Source organism: Nannobrachium achirus, assembly GCF_963921795.1.
Source record: "Nannobrachium achirus genome assembly, chromosome: 9".
Taxonomy (NCBI): Eukaryota; Metazoa; Chordata; class Actinopteri; order Myctophiformes; family Myctophidae; genus Nannobrachium; species Nannobrachium achirus.
In genome coordinates, this window is record NC_137818.1 from 39,275,594 (window position 1) to 39,294,156 (window position 18,563).

The following is an 18,563-nucleotide window of genomic DNA, read 5'->3' on the forward strand; positions in this document are numbered from 1 at the left end:
CCTCTCTGGCCTCAGAGAACTCTCCCTCCTCCATACCCTCACCTACGTACCAGTGAACAAAAGCACGCTTAGCATACATCAGATCAAACTTGTGGTCGAGGCGAGCCCAGGCCTCAGCAATGGCAGTGGTGTTGCTCAGCATGCACACAGCCCTCTGGACCTTGGCCAGATCTCCACCAGGTACTACAGTGGGGGGCTGGTAGTTGATGCCGACTTTGAAACCAGTTGGGCACCAGTCCACAAACTGGATGGTACGCTTGGTCTTGATGGTGGCAATGGCAGCATTGACATCTTTTGGCACCACATCTCCACGGTACAGAAGGCAGCAGGCCATGTACTTGCCGTGGCGAGGGTCACATTTCACCATCTGATTGGCTGGCTCAAAGCAGGCATTGGTGATTTCAGAGACTGAAAGCTGCTCATGATAAGCTTTCTCAGCAGAGATGACAGGTGCATAGGTAGCCAGAGGGAAATGGATACGGGGATATGGCACCAAGTTGGTCTGGAATTCTGTCAGATCAACATTAAGAGCACCATCAAAACGAAGAGAGGCTGTGATGGAGGACACAATCTGACCAATAAGCCTGTTGAGGTTAGTGTAGGTAGGACGCTCAATATCAAGGTTCCTACGGCAAATATCATAGATAGCTTCATTATCCACCATGAAAGCACAGTCAGAGTGCTCTAGGGTGGTGTGAGTGGTCAGAATAGAGTTGTACGGCTCCACCACAGCAGTGGACACTTGAGGAGCTGGGTAGATGGCGAACTCCAGCTTAGACTTCTTGCCGTAGTCAACAGACAGACGCTCCATCAGCAGGGAGGTGAAACCAGAACCAGTTCCACCTCCAAAGCTGTGGAAGACCAGGAACCCCTGAAGACCAGTGCACTGATCAGCCTGAGGAGAGAGAGAAGGCTGTGGTCACTAAAGCCCCTGATACACGTAACAATTCTTTCATCAATATCAACCAGCAACGACCAGGGTATGGTCGTTGAAAACGACAATTGGGTATGGCCATTGGCAGGCAGCGTCATTGGATTAATCTTTTTGTGCCTTCACGCGTGCAAGACACCAGTCATGTTGCCATACCTTATCAACAGGCATGAATTTATTTTAGGAGGTACATTTAATTTTTTTCCCCTTTTTTGTTTGAGAAATGCGAAGATCAGTCATATCGACAAACATACAATTTACATTTTAGACGTTTAGCAGATGCTCTTAATCCAGAGCGACATACAATACGCAAGGACAGCACAAGGTAATATATCAAATGCATAGCAACAGTAATCTAGGATCATAGGTAAACCAAGAACCTACACATAACTGTATAAATGATAACATAGGTCTATGCATATACTTACATATACACATATCCATGATCTATATACAGGGCCGGTTCTAGGGTTCAGGTGGCCCTAAGCAAGATTATTTTAGGTGGCCCCCCACTGACGGACGCCTTTGAATCGCCAAAACCAAAGTTATAAATAATAATGTCTTCTTCTATCTAGTAGAACATGTGGTGTCTGTTGTTAGCACTCAAGCATGTATTTACTAACTACACACATAGGGTTGCCAACTCCCAGAGATTCAAATATGGGATACATCCTGGCCGCCCGGAAAAAAAAATTGGGGTTTTGAGGGGCGGTCAAAACCCCAGAAATGCATAGAAATCTGCATTTTGGTACAGATCAGACAGTTCTACCTATAACACACAATAAAGTTTACAATGGAGGTAAAACATTATTAGATCATTCTCTCTGGTTAGTTAAAAGCTATTAAAACAGAAACATGTAGGCCTATGCTCTAATGAAAAAAACATTTCAAAACCAAGATATAACTATTATAATACATATCTATTTCTAGACACTGTTTCATTTGTCCAAAAACATGAGTGTAATGTTATAACTAGAAAAAACAACAATTGATTTGAATCAGATTCATACAAAACATCACACACCTTCATCCTGTGTTATTTTGGTCTCAAATTGCAACTTGTAGGCCTATTCAACTCTACAGTATGTGGCATATTTTCAATTCTGTTGTGTCTTGTGTGAGATCTTAATTTTATTGCACATTAAAATAATAAGTAGCATTTGGATAGGGTAGGAGTGGGCAACTTAGATGATGGAGAGGGCCACTATATTTCACAATCACTCCAGAGGGCCACAATGCATATTGTAAAAAAATAGATCTACAAGCATTGCGATAATCCATTATTTTAAAAAAAGAATCAATTGGAATCCTGTATTCTTTTTAGCTATTTGTTTTAACTGGAATCCTGAAAAGTAACATTATTATTTAATTTCAGATACATTTATATGTTCGTATGTTAACTTTATGAAATGCAAATACATAGACAAAAAAGACTATAGCACTGGTCATTATGCTACTACTATAGACTGAAATAATTAAAGTAGGTAACAGCTGAAATCAATAATATATCATTATTCCGATATTAACCTGCGGGTCTTGGCCACATGTCGAGAGGGCCACTTCACACTCACTCCACAATGCATATAGTGAAAAATAGCTGATCTACAAGCTCAAAACGCGTTGCAGTCTTCTCCCTGTGATGTGGCCCCCTTATGGTTGTGGCCCTAAGCGACCGCTTATGTTGCTTATGCCAGGAACCGGCCCTGTCTATATACTGTATATACACACACACACACACACACACACACACACACACACACACACACACACACACACACACACACACACACACACACACACACACACACACACACACACACACACACAGACACATACATACCAGTACATACATACATACATACATACATACATACAGTACATACTGTACAGTACATACATACATTCTATTCTACTATACAGTTTGAGTAGTGCCTGTACCAGTTTGCGGATCCTGTCCAACACCAGGTCAATGATCTCCTTGCCAATGGTGTAGTGTCCACGGGCATAGTTGTTGGCAGCATCCTCTTTGCCAGTGATCAGCTGCTCAGGATGAAACAACTGGCGGTAGGTGCCAGTGCGCACCTCATCTGAGGAACAGATTGTATAAGGTAGAATGACAATTCTATCATAGATGTCATAGATATTACCGGTAAAATAATATTCAGATATACACTACAGAACGTTTAACCTGCTAAGGATGATTCTTCAGAGACTAGCTTATTCATGTATTCATTGTTGTTAACTGTTGATAGACTGTACATTCATTCATATAGTTACTGTTTATACAGTGAATTGCACATATATTCCTCCATCCAGATACTCACTCTAGAAGGCCTTTTGACATAACATTCTCATATTTACTGTTTAAATATCCATTAATCCATTAGTTTACTATGAAAACGGTGACACTGTGTGTAGTGTATCTCTATCTCTGTCTGTCACGCCTGACACTGTGGTTCTATGGGTTTGTCTGTGGTTCTATGGGTTTGACTGTGGTTCGATGGGTTTGTCGCTCTGACATCATGCTCTGATGTCACTGTGATGTCAGGGGAACCACTCTTAACAGAATGGGTTTGCCGCTCTGGCTTGATGTCCGTTTTATGCATATATGGAGTTCCCTGTCCCGATGTCATCAATATTAAGTGCATATCTGGAAATGCCCATACCCATATATGGGCATGTTCTGACATCACATTGTTGACTATCATGTAGGGGTCTGGTGCAACTGGTCCAATATACATCACTGGCCAGGGCAAGGTTGCATGTCGCCCTGAGGCGTCTTACTAGTATAATTTACTACCAATAAGATGTATATTAATTCATATTATTCACTGCTAATAGACTGTACATTCTGATGTTTTGTCTCAGAATATAAGTCTAACATTATAATTGTACTGTAAGTATTAGGTTTTTGATTGATTGACTCTTTATTGTCATATTAGCATATGAAAACACATGCTTACAAATAGACAAAAGGATGAACACGAGAAAGCCTGTAGGCTTATTTCCATTGTGGTTCTTTCAAATATGTTTCTTAGCAGTAGATCTCATACATACAATTGAAATTACAAATAGGGCAGAGTTATGAAAAAGTTTTCATTCAGCCATCTTTTGTGTTCAGATTCAAAATTGTCCTTTGAGGCTGAGTATATGAACGTACTCTTGCCCTTGCAGCTGTTAAATGTGTATGGTTATACTGTTATACCGATGGGTGTCTCTGACATTAACAACTGTACCGTGCTGTTCACAATTCTGTGAACCATACACATTTTCAAATGCGATACTCTCTCCTCGACTCAAAGCCGAGGAGAGATTTTCATTCTCATCTATCTTGGTTTGGCTGTTGACTATTACTCTCACCTACACCTCTCCTGTGTTTCACTCACTGCTGTTGCTAGTATGATACATAGGGATAAATCACGTTTTAATCTCATCTTATCTACCTTAATTCTGAAAAATGTGCATTTATCCAGAGTAAACTTACCTATGACAGTGGGCTCCAGATCTACAAAAACAGCCCTGGGAACATGTTTTCCAGCCCCAGTCTCACTGAAAAAGGTATTGAAAGAATCATCTCCTCCTCCAATGGTCTTGTCACTGGGCATTTGTCCATCCGGCTGGATCCCATGCTCCAGACAGTAGAGCTCCCAGCAGGCATTTCCTATTTGGACACCAGCCTGGCCCACATGAATGGAGATGCACTCACGCTGGAAGAGAGAACTACATTGTTTGACTCAAGTTCATCAGAGAGTATTTAATGTGGCTTCGTTTAATAAACAATGACAATATTGAAGTAATAACCAGTTTCTAGACACATATTGGATGAGGAGACTGCACATATAAAAATAACAGTAGGCTAAGAATATTTGAAAAATAAACTACTTTCTTTAGACAGCAAACGTAAAGCAGAAAAGGAGAACAATGCAGTAGTGTCCAATATCCATTACCAACATGTATATTTAATGACTGGCAGGTGCATGGCCATGCTGACAGTGCATTAAATGCATTTCATCTATTAGCCCATCATGGATAGGGTTTCTTTGGGTGTGGGCCATTTGATGAAGAGTGCTGCCTCTGCACATCACATTCACCCAGCCTATGCCATGATGAGAAAGGACCAGTAAGGATGAGACAGTGTCATTATTCATGGTTTCTAACCACACGCACCAGTTTTGCATGTCTGCTTATTATAAGCGACGTTTGGCTTAATTTTCTGTAAAGTTGTTTGTAAATTATTGATAGTTGCGTGTTTTGGGGCTTGTTTCCTAATGTTGTTTGAATTGTTCTCAAACATCATGTCAAGGATCCCCAAATTAATATGTAGGCTATTTGTCCAACAGTCCAAGGCTATTTTTTAAAGACAAGCTCATGCATGTACCTATAGTCACTTCTTTTGGACTAGTTTTCATAGATTTGGACCACGCTAGACCCAGTACAGTGCAATCCTTTCAAAACCTTTTTTGTTCAATGCCCCGCGCATGAGAAGCTCACGAAGCCTATCCAGCGCGCCAGAGCATCTCAGTCCCACACAGCAGCATGTTATAACTGAATTGAGGATCTTATTGTTACTTATAGGCCTACTTGTTCATATAGGTCTATAACAGTCCAACTATAGCTTATAGCCTATTCTCTAACATTTCCAGTGTCATGCATGCATTTGCATGCCCAAAAGTTATCGTCCATGTTTATAAAATAAATAATTTCTTAATTATATATCAAACCCACCATTAAGTCATTTTAATTAAAGTAGCCTATCAGTTTCAAAATAGTCACAAATAAGAACATAAACGACACACAATTGCCATAATGACGCTGAGATGGCTGATAATAAACTTGCCATGAATGAACACTTCACAAGATATTTTTAAGTTTCTGAAATACATGCTCCATTTGCTCGGCCTACCACAGAAATAGAATAGACCAATATCTGCACATATAACTCCAGATAGATCAGTTTTGGCAGACTATCACTAAACTTTGGTAGCTATAATAATTACTACAGTATAGGCTGTATAAAATAAATATGATGTCAAATACTTTTACAGATGTAGGAATGTGATCAATTTGAAATAAGTTGAATAAAATTAGCTTACCATTTCAGTATGATTTAGTAGTTGTGCCTGACCACTACGGTCTTACAATACGACAGTTATGTGGTCGGTGTAAGAAGTGAACGCAACAACGGTCATGACAGCTGGATTTATACAAGACGTAGCCCCGCCCTAATGACAGAGTGCGCCCTGTGCTTATTGGTCAACTCCCAGTCCATCTGCCACTCACTCACTCACTCAGCAGTGCCTTCACCACAGAGCCCACTATATGGACCACACATCATCATAATTATATAATGGACGATACATATGGCCCGAGACCCCGACCCCTTATTGTGCTGCAGCATGGCGCTTTTTAACATTCGTGCCTAATTAAGCATATCGGCCCAAGACCATGGACAGGTCACAGGACCAGTCCAGACTGCCATTGAACTTGTATGCTAGTAGCCTATTATGTGTAGGCCAACGTTCCCATTCAATTTGATTTCAAACTTTTATTGCATCCTATATTCGTGTAAAAATGCAAAATAATGAGAGGAGCTGCAGCCTAATTCAGTTATGTAAAGTAGTAGCCTAAGTACATTTACAAGTAGACCTACTGTAGGCCTACTTAAGTATCATTTTGAGGTATTTGTACTTTACTTGAATATTTCCGATTTCCAATACTTTTACTTCTACTCCACTACATCTCGGATCAAAAACATTGCTTTTACTACATTTATTTGAAAACTTTAGTTTAGATAGTTAGATTTTGATTATTAATTCAAAACATACATTAACCACTCCAGCCAGCCCTATATAGCCTACATTTCGGCCTTTAAATAGCAGATCTACAAGCTTGCATTGTGAGATCTGCTATTTTCAAAATATTTGTATACTGTAGGCCTACGTTTGAAAACTTGAATGGGACATTCTGCCTATTCTACTTTTCGTACTTTAAGTAGAAGTACATTTTGATGCCAATACATTTGTACTTTTATTCACATAAAATTAATTCCAGTCTTTTAATAGTATTTCTATATTGCGGTATTGATACTTTTACTTAAGTAAAACATTTGAGTACTTTTTCCACCACTGGTCAAATTACATTGGAGTAGGATATAGAATATTGGCTAGAATGCTGATCTGGTGGTGTGGGCAACTTTATTGTCTTGTCTCAATTTCACAAGTCCTTATAGCTTACATGTAATTGAGCCTGTAAACAAATGTCAGTAAGCCACAGGACTGTTTCCAGAAATTGAATTAAATTGAATGACATAAGCCTACATAGTAGACTAAATAATCAACCAACATCAAAGATAGAGTTAAACTAATAATGGAAATAATAATACGGGTAATAATAATAATTATTATGATATGATGTATAAGGTGCTAAACCTGTGTTAGCCAACAGTAGGCCTATGTGTTTTTTTTCTTCTTTTTTTTTTAAGATTTGTTTTTGGGCTTTTTTTTTATGTCTTTATTCGATAGGACAGTAGACTGACAGGAAATGAGGAGAGAGATGGGGAATGACATGCGGCAAAGGTCATCCGGATCGGGAATCGAACCGGCGACACCAGCAGGCATCATAGCCTAGTATGTGGGATGCGCCTTGACCATCAGGCCAGCGGGTGCCCCAACAGTATGTGTATTGTACCAGTACGTCTTGTGTAATATAAAACAGAGACCATGCACTTATTCAGTCCATGCATCATGATATTGTTATACCATTTTGATCCGGCTGCCCCCCCAAATCACTTAACGAAAGTTAATGCTTAAATATATCGATATCTACAATGCCTGCCACGTGATTCGGGAACCTATTCAAATACATTATAGTTTTTACTTATAGCAATAATAATATTGCTGTTGCTGAATGTCGTTTTTTATTATTGTTTCATAGGCTTTCTCTTATAGTATTTTCTGTACATAATGGAGGTTAAACTGCTCATTCATGAAGATGAGAGCAATGTGGGCCATGTTACAGATACCCAACCCCCCCTCAATCACTCGTCCCACAAACTTGCCGTTGCTATAGGAGATGATGGACAACGGAGTTGCCGGGATACAGCCTATATATCCACATAGGCCTTTAGCCTATCTGGTAGTCACATGACCAAGCTGTGAAATAGCAGTGCACTAACAGGCAACATTGCAGGGGGGTGTGAGGCGCCCCTGCCCAGCTCATTGTCTGCCTACTTGCCTTGTGTCCAAGGAGACAAGTGAGCATACTTGCTAGTCTACAAATGCAAGTGACCTTTTCTTTTCAACGTGATGACAAAAAAAATATTGTGATGAGTTCTTCTGAACGAGCATTGTCTCTGTGAGAAATGGTGCATGGCTGTGTTAATGTGGGTCAGCTCTTTCAAACGTGCACATTCCTTAAGACATTTTGTTGAATAGCCACTACCTGATCCTTACTTGCATCCCTACCTCCAGACCTTATTTGAATAAGGCTACCATGTTGGGACTCATTGTTTAGGTTCTGTGTGGGTATGTTAAACAGTTAGGTTTGCAGTGATTAGAACCATTAATCTTTCAGTGGGCTATAGGCCTACAGAATAGTCCAGCCCAACAAATATGACCCAACAGATTTCAGTTTTGACTTAAAAATACATAATTCAATACATACATACTGTACATATAACCTCGATCCCTTCTGTGCTATAAACTACAGAAGAGTTGATATAAACTATTTACCAGTCTCATTAATCAAGATTCCACTCCCATACCTTTTTGTTGTGCAGCTATGACCTCCTGTAGGCCAGGTCTGCAATGTAGCCTCTGTGCACACAATACAGCAAGTGCAATAATTAATATTTATTTATTTATTTTTCATATTGCATGACCAAAATATCAGGTCTTTGTTTGGTGTCATATTCTCCAAACAGGATCGAGTGCCGGGATCTTTCATTCAATAGAGGACCACTTCTATCTTGAGCTCCAACATCCTCCTCTTTCCTCTCGGCGTTCAGCTGTCCAGGCCACTCCCCCTCCCTGTCTCACAGCTGCTCGGGAGGAGAGGGGGTTGAGAGAATGTTCTCTGAAGAACCTCGGCGTGGAGCCAGTGTGGCTTCCTGTTCTGCCCTTGTATCCCCTGCACGCAGTTCACATTGAGTACAACACTCACAGATGGTCTGTTGTCAGTCATTATTTCCCCAAATTATCCAGGGAATGAATTGCCACAGGGCAATGGCAGATTTCTGGGTTCTCCTGGCTGTGTCCTTGAACAAGATACTGTAACAGATAACTGCACCACTATAGACAGAATGCCCATTGCTCCTAATATTAAGGATAGGTGCAAAGGACCCATTTACCCACAAGGATCAATACAAGTGTAAATAAAATAAAACAGTATAAAATATGTTCTGGAATAAAAAGCATAACGTGTTTGGTTCATAGCATTGTGGACTGCATCCAGGCTCACGTTACATCTTTATCACTTAGACTTTAAAGGCAGCAATTGTGACTTTGAGGCAGAATAACCTGTGTAAACAAACCTCTTTTCAAAATGCTCTCAGTCCCTCAAGTATTCAGGGTAGCTTGAGAACAGGCAGGCCATTCAAGCATCTCATGTTGTAACCCCAGAGACTATGGGGCTGTTAAGTCTGTAGGCAGAGGAGAACTTTTGGGGCCAAAAGGCCCCAGCGCCCATGAATCTTTTTACTATTTTTACTATTTACTAATTTTTCTTCTCTTTGTTGTTGAAAGGAAAGTGGTAGAATTATACTTTAGTCGTTATTTTTGTCTCGGATCTGTTGAAATAGCGAGGGACAGATACTGACAATAAATCTGCTTGGAGGTCTGACTACAAAATGATATATGTTATGGTAAAATCTTGGTCACTGTTTGATTGGCTTGTTCTATCACTGCTGCAGTCCTCACGACCATAACGATAAAAGGTCAAGTCATGCATTAGTTGTTCCTTTAAATTCTCAGAACAAGACAAGGCACATTGAAGTAGCATTTCAAACACGGTCCAGCAAAACAACAACGAGGTTGCAGAGAGGGGCAGTGACAGAAAGGTCACATGATCACACCACTGAAATGACATCACTGCAGAGAATCTAGGACAAAGATGGAGAGCTGATATACAGTTGGCAGATTATACCATAGCAGGCCTCAGCAATATGGATGGCAGCTATAGTAAGGTGGAAGCACTGCTTCTGCATATACACAAATCATGGATTTGCATGCACTACAAACTCCTGAATCGTAAACAATTCTGGTGAGCATGATCTCCAGCCAAAAAATCAAGCTGTATTTGGGTTTTGTGGTGGTGTGTGGAAAAACTACAATCAAAAGAACAACTCCTAAATAGTGGTAGTTTTAAAATATATTTCTGAAATGTCTGTATATCACAATGTCATAATACCGTATGTCACAACTGTATAACTTTAGCTACATCTTTCAACCACCCGACTGACACTGGTTGTTGAGGCCTTGGCTTACTTGCCTCTTATGCACAGCAAGTGTACTTTTGTTCACTGGTAAGTGGGGGTATGTAGTGTGCGTTCTCGGAGGCTAAAGAGGACATGGCAGCTCTGGAGAAGGAGGAGGAGGATTAGGAGGCCGGAGTTCATTGAGGGAAAGGAGGCAGTGATGGAGCCAACGCCTCTCAAATTCAGATCCCTCAAGCATTTTGAAGCACAAGTCAAAACCACAAAAGTAAAACTGAGACAAATTTATTGGAAAAAGATGTTTCTACCAAACTTGCCTCAATAGGTATAAAAATGAATTCTGTAGCCTGAGACCATAAACATTACTTCAGTAGGGAAATTATCACTTGAAAGCGATTGAAAGTTAAAGAAAATATGCCAATTCATAAACATTCACAAAGGTTTACATTAGACAAATGTAAAAAAGAAAAAAAAGGAGGGGAATAAAATTATAAATAAAAAATAGATCCCAGGTGACTTGTGTAGTTGGCAGTGGTGGGTTGGGTGATTGGCGTTTACACCAGTCTGTCCTGCAACAGTGGACAGCTGTCCACAGCACCGCGTCTGTTCACAAGGTTCCAGAACATTGCAGTCCCAGAAGTGTTTTGAGTCTGGCTGACCTGGGGCCCAGCAGACACAACATCCTCCTTGAGAGGGCCATACGACTGGAATCGCCTATTGAAAGGGGAAAGAAATAACATTCTAATTCTGAATTGTTTTAACCATACAGAAAAATGTGTCCAAGCTGAAGTGCAAATAGATAAAACTGATTAATGTCTTTCTAACTGACTTAATTATTTCTAACACAAGTCAGTTCTTACTTGTAAGAGAAAGCCACTGTTCCTACTGCCATGGCAACCATCAAGACTCCCATCACCATGGCAAAAGTGCCAGATGAGGGCAGAGCAGAACCTAAAATGAGAAAGACCTTGTTGTTATGGTATTACTATAGTATTAAGCTGACTGGAAATCATAATAATTAAAAATCTAATTATGCGTACATTATTTTTACAATGGATTTATCATTTCAGTGTCATTGAGGGTGGTTTTGGACAATGTTTTCAAACTGCTGGAAGTGTTCTTTCTGGCTAAACTCCTAATTCATGCTTTTTCCAGTTGGAATTCCATCATGCAGTATGTTGACTGCACTGATGTTGACCACACTCTTTTGCCAAATCATAAACGAGGCTTATGGTTGTGCTGCTGTGCTCCAGTATGTCCTGTTGTGACGGCCGGTTCTGATATTTATTATGAATGCTAAATTGATGTGTAACATTCACTCTAAATTTGTGGTGGATGTGTGTGGTTATATTATGTACTGTACATTGTGATGGGTGTGGGATAGCATGACGCTGCGACCTGACGGTCGCTTATCTCCCGATTAGGGAGTCTTACTGGTATTATGTACTGTACATTGTGATGGGTGTGGGATAGCATGAGGTATAGGGTGTTTGTATTATAAGCATGCTTGATCCTGTATATTGTTGCCTGATAATTAGAAGGCATGTCCTTTCAGCTGTTCTAATATCTGTCTATTTCACCTTAACCCCACACTGGCCTGCATATGCATGACGGGATATCTGACCAGGAATAACCTGGCGCTACACAGGGTTCATTGGTAAATGTCGCAGATTTGAATTTCTTGTTTCAAGATGGTTATGTAGACTCTGTCACCTTGCTGAACGGGTGGTGTTTTTCTAGGGATCCCTAGCAAATTAATCACATTTTGTGTTCACCCTCATTGTTTTTATTGCAACTTTTCGTCATAACAGGGTTGGTTTACATACCTGTGTTGACATGGACTTTAGCACTGGTGGCAGCCAGGCTGACATCATTGGTCATAGACACATTGATGCAGTAGACACCAGAGTTATTGAAGATGTGACGCAACACCAGCTGACACTCGTTGTTTGGTTCTACCATGTTGCACTCTGTGTGGATGGGCCTCAAACACTCAGCATCCAGAATCACACTACACACCTGTTTTGGAAGGCTGGAGAAAGAATATAGAAACATTACCGCGGGAAGTAGGGGTGCCGGGGGGGCACATAAACCCTTTTACTTTTCAGAGTAAAAGGGTTTGTTTACATTTTGTTCAAAGCCATTAAAATACTACCAAACTTACATGAATAACGGAAACAATGTTAGCTTAACAATACTGTGTGATTTTAACTAGTTTTTGTAATTACCTGTACATGTTTACTTATTGTGAGATTGTATTATCATCTATTAATAATAAGGTTCTCTCTTAAAGACCTGATTAAAGTTCTTAACTTAAAGGTAATACTCACCTTCCCTGGCAAGTAACTGTAAGATCCAACACTTTTTTCTCAGCTTTAGGTGTCATCATCACAGCATTGTCCATTTGCACTATCTCTACTTTCTCAATACCCTCTGAAAGCGAAGACATCAAACATTATGGAAAAGGAGATTCATTGAAAATTGTCTAAATGATTGTAGACCTCCATTTGATGTTTTTTTTAAATATATTTTTGGTGAACATAAACACAACTCACCAATCACTTCAATCCCGGTACAGAAGGAGCCATATCGATAAATCACACAGTCGTCATCATCTGCATCACGTTTGTTCACCACAACTACTGCAGCTTGTCCCATCAGAGTCAAAGTCCTCTCTGCACCTTATGAGAAAGAATGATTATCAGCTGACCAGACAATCAAAAGAATCAAGACAAACTTACTTGTATTACTTTTTTAGTTTATTTATCAGGGACTATATACAATAAAGAGGATTAATTGCACCAGAGTTATCGCTACATGCATATTTTATTCACTACTAACCTACAACAGATCCAGTACCAGCTTCACTGTTTGACCCGAGTGCCTTGGCGACAAGATCAGCGACGGCATCAGTTGGCAGACCAGGGTTGATGAGGGAGGAACCTCTGAGGCCCACTGTGGCTCTTTCCTGTACAGGTTGAGGGGTAGATGAGCTGGAGGCTTCCTCCTCAGTGTGATCTTCCTCTGTATCAGAGGGACCGACGTTCACATTTACCACTGATGCCTTGGTGGACACCATCAGAGGAACTGCAGACGCCAACACAGCAGCGTCCACTGCGAACAGATCAGATTTGATCAAGAACAAGTTGTCAGTCCAGGCGAAATTATAATTTTATGAAGTATATCGTCACTGTCGGGCAGAAACCTCGTATCTCCAAGTTTCAAATGTGTTCGTTTTTGAGCGGTGGTCACACCGTCTCCATAGCGTGGCCGTGTGTGTATCCGTGTGTGTCTGTCTGTGTGTGTGTCTGTCTGTATGTAGCCTCTGGTGTATGTAGCCTGAGTACCCTGTGTGACCAGAGAGGTGCTGTTGAGTCTAGTCTGCCCTGAGCATCAACTGCAATAGCAGTGTTGGCCTGAGTGAGCAAGTATGGCTCACACACACGGGTGCACGCATTGTGTGCTTGTAGATCGGCTGTTTTCACTAGTTTAAATCATTTTAAAAATGATAAATACAAAACAAACGGTTTTGGACATACAAGGATTCCACCCGACAACGACGATATGTTGGGCTTTATGGCGTTCCAAACAATGGACACCTGTTTGTTACCTGTGGTTCCCTGGTCAGCAGGAGCCTGAGTGGGGTCGAGAACCGGGGGATAACAAGCCTTATCGGGGATGACTGCCTGGATCACAACATGGGGCTTGAAGGAGCCAGATTTAATGTAGGTGTGGGTGACTGTCACCTCCCTGGTTATGAGGGCTCCACTTGCATCTCCAAAGTCCCAGTTGAAGGTGACGTCCGCGTTGCTCAGGTACTCACTGGGGTCATGGAGAGTGATGGTGAAGGCGATTGCCCGGTTCTGGACAAAGCGCATGTCACCTGCCACGATGTCATCCACTTGGTCCAAAGCCACAGCAAAGGGGATTTGATCTGAACACACAGGTGGACACTCAGACCATAATATAAGCATAAAGGCCCTTTACCACTGGCGCGATAATGATTAAGATGACGATATATCGGCGTTCACATGAATTATGATGGCTTTATCGTTGTGGAAAACAATATTTTTTATCGTTATCACGCCCAGTGGGAAAGGGCCTTAAGACCGGTTACATCCCGTCACTCCGACATGTCTCCATTCCGACACTAACCCAATTTCGGAGTGGCGACATGTCGGAATGGAGAGAGACTCCCCTTAAGACCAAAGCTAAAATCACTACAGGTTATTAAAACATGAAACAAATTAACAAATAAAAACTATGGATAAACAAATAATAAACAGTGCAAGGATCATTCTTAATATCAAATCTAAAATCAAATATCAATCTAAATTGTAATTCTTAACCAGTGATGGAGAACTGAGTGGAGGCATATCCCAGAGGAATGAACTTCTGCTTGCTGCGGTAGTGATAGATGACAATGTCCATGGTGTAGGAACCCAGGGGGATGTCATCTGTGCCAATGGTCAGAGAGGAGGATGGACCATCTGACACTTGCCAGTACTGACCTGGTCAAAGATGACAAATAAATCATGTGGGTTGTGCACAAACCTGCAAGCAAATGGCCATAATGGCACCATTGTGTATTAAATCGCTACCGATACTCAGAAGTGCAATATTGTAATTGTTTTTAGCTGTATCCAGCAATTTAAGACTTGACTGAATATATGGATGTATACTGTACTCTGTGTGTGCCTTACCAGTAGTCAATTCAATTATACTACATGTATAAATAAACATGGATACATTACATGTTTAAATAATTGATTTGTGTGAATGTGGTGTTGTATTTCTAATGAAATAAAAAAGATTGATTTGTAAATGTTCTAGTTGCTAATACATCATGTGTTTTCTTCTTCCTCTGAAAGGCATTGCAATACGGTATTTCTTTTGGATGAAGTATAGTATATGTTTGATATATAAGTCTGCCTTTGTTAAGTCTAAAAAGGGCAAAGTTGAAGAGGGCATATGACCATATGAGCCATATTAAGGCTCTTAAACATAATCCATTCTGGGTCATGTTTCAGGTCATGCCATGATGTGGTCACAAAACTCTCTAACCCATGGAAATATACATTGTTTAAATGTGATTTAGAATCTTATGGAGAAGAAAGTTTCACTTACCCCACGCTTTCCATACATACACGTAGGCAGGTGGCTTGTCCTTCTTAAACTGTGTTCCATCTGGGAAAACATCTTCCCACTCTGCGTCCGGGGCCGGGTACACAGGCTCAGATTCATGATATGTAGTTCCTATAGCATCACATAATGACATTGACTGTTACAGCCTGTTAAAATGTATGCACACGTTATTTTTAACCCATTTAGACCTGGACCAACTATCCGTTGTTATCTTTAATTATTTTTTTCGTAACATTTTTGCAACATTTTGTTTTTGAATGTTGTGTGTGTGTGTGTGTGCGTGCGTGCGTGTGCGTGTGCGCGTGCGTGTGCGTATGCGTGTGTGCTTTACCATTGATCACACAGTCCTCCGCCCAGACAACCTGTCCATTGGGTTGTACTTTCTGGTTGTGTGGAAACTCCAGGTCGATGGTGAAGGTAACCTTGGCTCCAGTCAGAGTTGGTGCATCATTCCCCACATTGAAAGTCACCTTTCCACCTGTAGAACATCAGACAGGAAACACTTAGTTTCACATAACATGGAGAATACAGCCTATCTAATTCTCTGTATGAATTACGATGCTGAAATCTGCACAATATAAAAATAATCAACACTCGATAGACAGACAAACACACACACACACACACACACACACACACACACACACACACACACACACACACACACACACACACACACACACACACACACACACACACACACACACACACACACACACACACACACACACACACAATTTTCAAATCATGAAAATATTTTGCAGGATACCGTAAAAAAAGAAAACTAAAATCTCCCGGTAGATATTTATAGGCATACCTTTCCAAGAGTCTTTGTAGCGAGCGTCTCCATCTCTCCAGACTGGGTACATCTTCGAATTCCATGATGGATATCTTGTGAAGCGGTTTCTGGCCTCTGAAATACATGAAATAACCAACAGATCTGAAACACTGTGTTGAAAGGCCACAGGCTTATTATCATTTCCCTCTCATTAGGAAAGATGTTGTATACAGTGTTGTATATATATTTCTTTATATCTTCACCTTGTAAGCCTAAATGAAACTTTAGTGTTCCCATCTGTACTCAAAATGCAAAATCTGAGATGTATTTTCATGGCTGTACTGTAATGTATTTAAAATGTCCAAAATTGTATTTCCATACAAGGGGGATATCAACAAATTCATCATTGCTTTATAGGAGACCTCAACATGCACTCTCCACTATCACTGATGAGCCCAAATGTGATTGTGGCTGAAGGTGCTGCTTGACTGTTGAAATTATAATCCAGACTCCAAATCCCTCTCATGTGACAGTCAGGGGTGTGTGTGTGTGTGTGTGTGTGTGTGTGTGTGTGTGTGTGTGTGTGTGTGTGTGTGTGTGTGTGTGTGTGTGTGTGTGCGCACGCGTTTGTTTGTTTGCGTGCGTGCGTGCGTGCGTGCGTGCGTGCGTGCGTGCGTGCGTGCGTGAGTGAGTGTGTGTGTGTGCTCTCACATGGAGGCATTTGATTTTACATAGTGGTAGATTAAGAATGGATTACTTTGGATCAAAAGCAAAGAGGGCTAATATTAAATTGACTGTAAACTGACAGATCATAGAGCCATACCAAAATCCGATTTTATTCTGTATGGATTATTACTCATGGGTTGGCTTTAAGTTTGTCACAAGGCTAAACTGGAATACAACCTATTGATGAATTATTTTTGTAAAATAATGAGTTATGATGAATGTTATATTGAGTATAACCCTTGTAAGGTGTCGCTGTTGGGTGAAACAAGATGAATTGTCCCTTTTCTCAGATAATGTTAACCTCAGTGAAGCTAGTTATTTTTTCCCCTTTTCATTCAGCTGTGAATTTGAACTTAAACATCATATGACAAAGATGAAAGGAAGGTCAAATTCTCTGCATGGGTTCTAACACTCATGGTCCAGTGAATAGGCCTATCACATGGGAATGTCTTGAAACTACACAAACAGGCCTTGAAACTTGAAAAGGTGACCACACATCTAATTGTGTTCATGGAGATGGTTTCCGTATGAACAAAGCTAGAAGGCAGCATGTACTTTTATCATGTTGACTTTTTATAATAAACCTTTTTGTTTTAAAGGAACTTTTGACCAAGACTATCCTTAATCCACAAGTAAAGTTCCTGTTAAACTAAAGTACTACAATGCTTTGTAACTCTGAAATTGATAGTGACTGTATGCATAATATGAATACATTACTACATTACTATGTACACATTGTTTTCAAAATGATGAACCAGCAGGAAGTCTTCTTTAATGGCTGTACAGTAAAATCTTCAGTGATATTTTTTCCATTTGTAACGAGTGTACAATTAGACACTTATAGGTCCATTTGGTTGCATCTGAATTAACACAGAGGATTTTCATGTGTAATGTGCCTTTATCTGGCATAGGTACATCCAGTACAGTCATCTCTCTAAGATTCATTCAGTACTAAACTAATGATTCTAACTGGACATTCCATTAAATGCATAAAGAAGTGTTACAGAATCACAGACCGCAACAACCACTACCACCTGCTCTCACCAGAAAATAGTAAAGACATCGGTTTTGCAAAAAAAATATGCAGCCCTCAATAGGTAACTAAGTAGAACCATACCAGAATTTGCTACCATGTCTGATCGGTACCAGCAGAAACAATATCGTTATAAGGGAAGGAAGCTAGCTTGCTGGTGTTTCCTTTATTTTGACCATTACCCATAAATACTGCATGCATTTTGCCATCTATTTTTAAAAATGTGTTTAAAAGTTGCATTGTCAATACTTACTTGCCACAGCACATGAAGCTACTGCCAGCAGCACCAAAGGTATAAGAGCCGTCCGCATTCTCAGAGTGCTGCCTGAAATATCCCTTTTCTGAGTGGCAAGCCAGAGCAAATCAGCTTTATAAACTCTTTCAACTCTGACCCCACACAAAATAATAGACCAAACCCCTTCTACCCTATGAGATTCTGCGATGCCTCCTCCCATAAGATTTAGAGGCACCTATAGTGTAGTGATTGTATGTTTACAGTAGAAGTACTGTATGTGTCAGG

At 40.4% G+C, this 18,563-nt stretch overlaps 2 protein-coding genes across 2 annotated transcripts; both read right to left on the bottom strand.

The window, feature by feature from the left end:
- Positions 1-38: 38 nt before the first annotated feature.
- LOC308290838 (tubulin alpha-1A chain-like) lies at positions 39-10,498 on the bottom strand (the record flags this gene model as incomplete). The annotated part of the gene is made up of 5 exons (XM_080732750.1): positions 39-42; positions 78-895; positions 2,870-3,018; positions 8,910-9,058; positions 10,440-10,498. 5 exons carry the CDS (start codon positions 10,496-10,498, stop codon positions 39-41), a joined length of 1,179 nt encoding a protein of 392 aa, XP_080588876.1.
- A 417-nt stretch (positions 10,499-10,915) lies between these two features.
- pmelb (premelanosome protein b) lies at positions 10,916-18,354 on the bottom strand (the record flags this gene model as incomplete). The annotated part of the gene is made up of 12 exons (XM_080732751.1): positions 10,916-11,075; positions 11,222-11,312; positions 12,188-12,393; positions 12,692-12,794; positions 12,917-13,042; positions 13,221-13,475; positions 13,972-14,295; positions 14,711-14,872; positions 15,489-15,617; positions 15,838-15,984; positions 16,324-16,419; positions 18,297-18,354. The coding sequence occupies 12 exons, from the start codon at positions 18,352-18,354 to the stop codon at positions 10,916-10,918; spliced, it is 1,857 nt and encodes a 618-aa protein (XP_080588877.1).
- Positions 18,355-18,563: the final 209 nt, after the last annotated feature.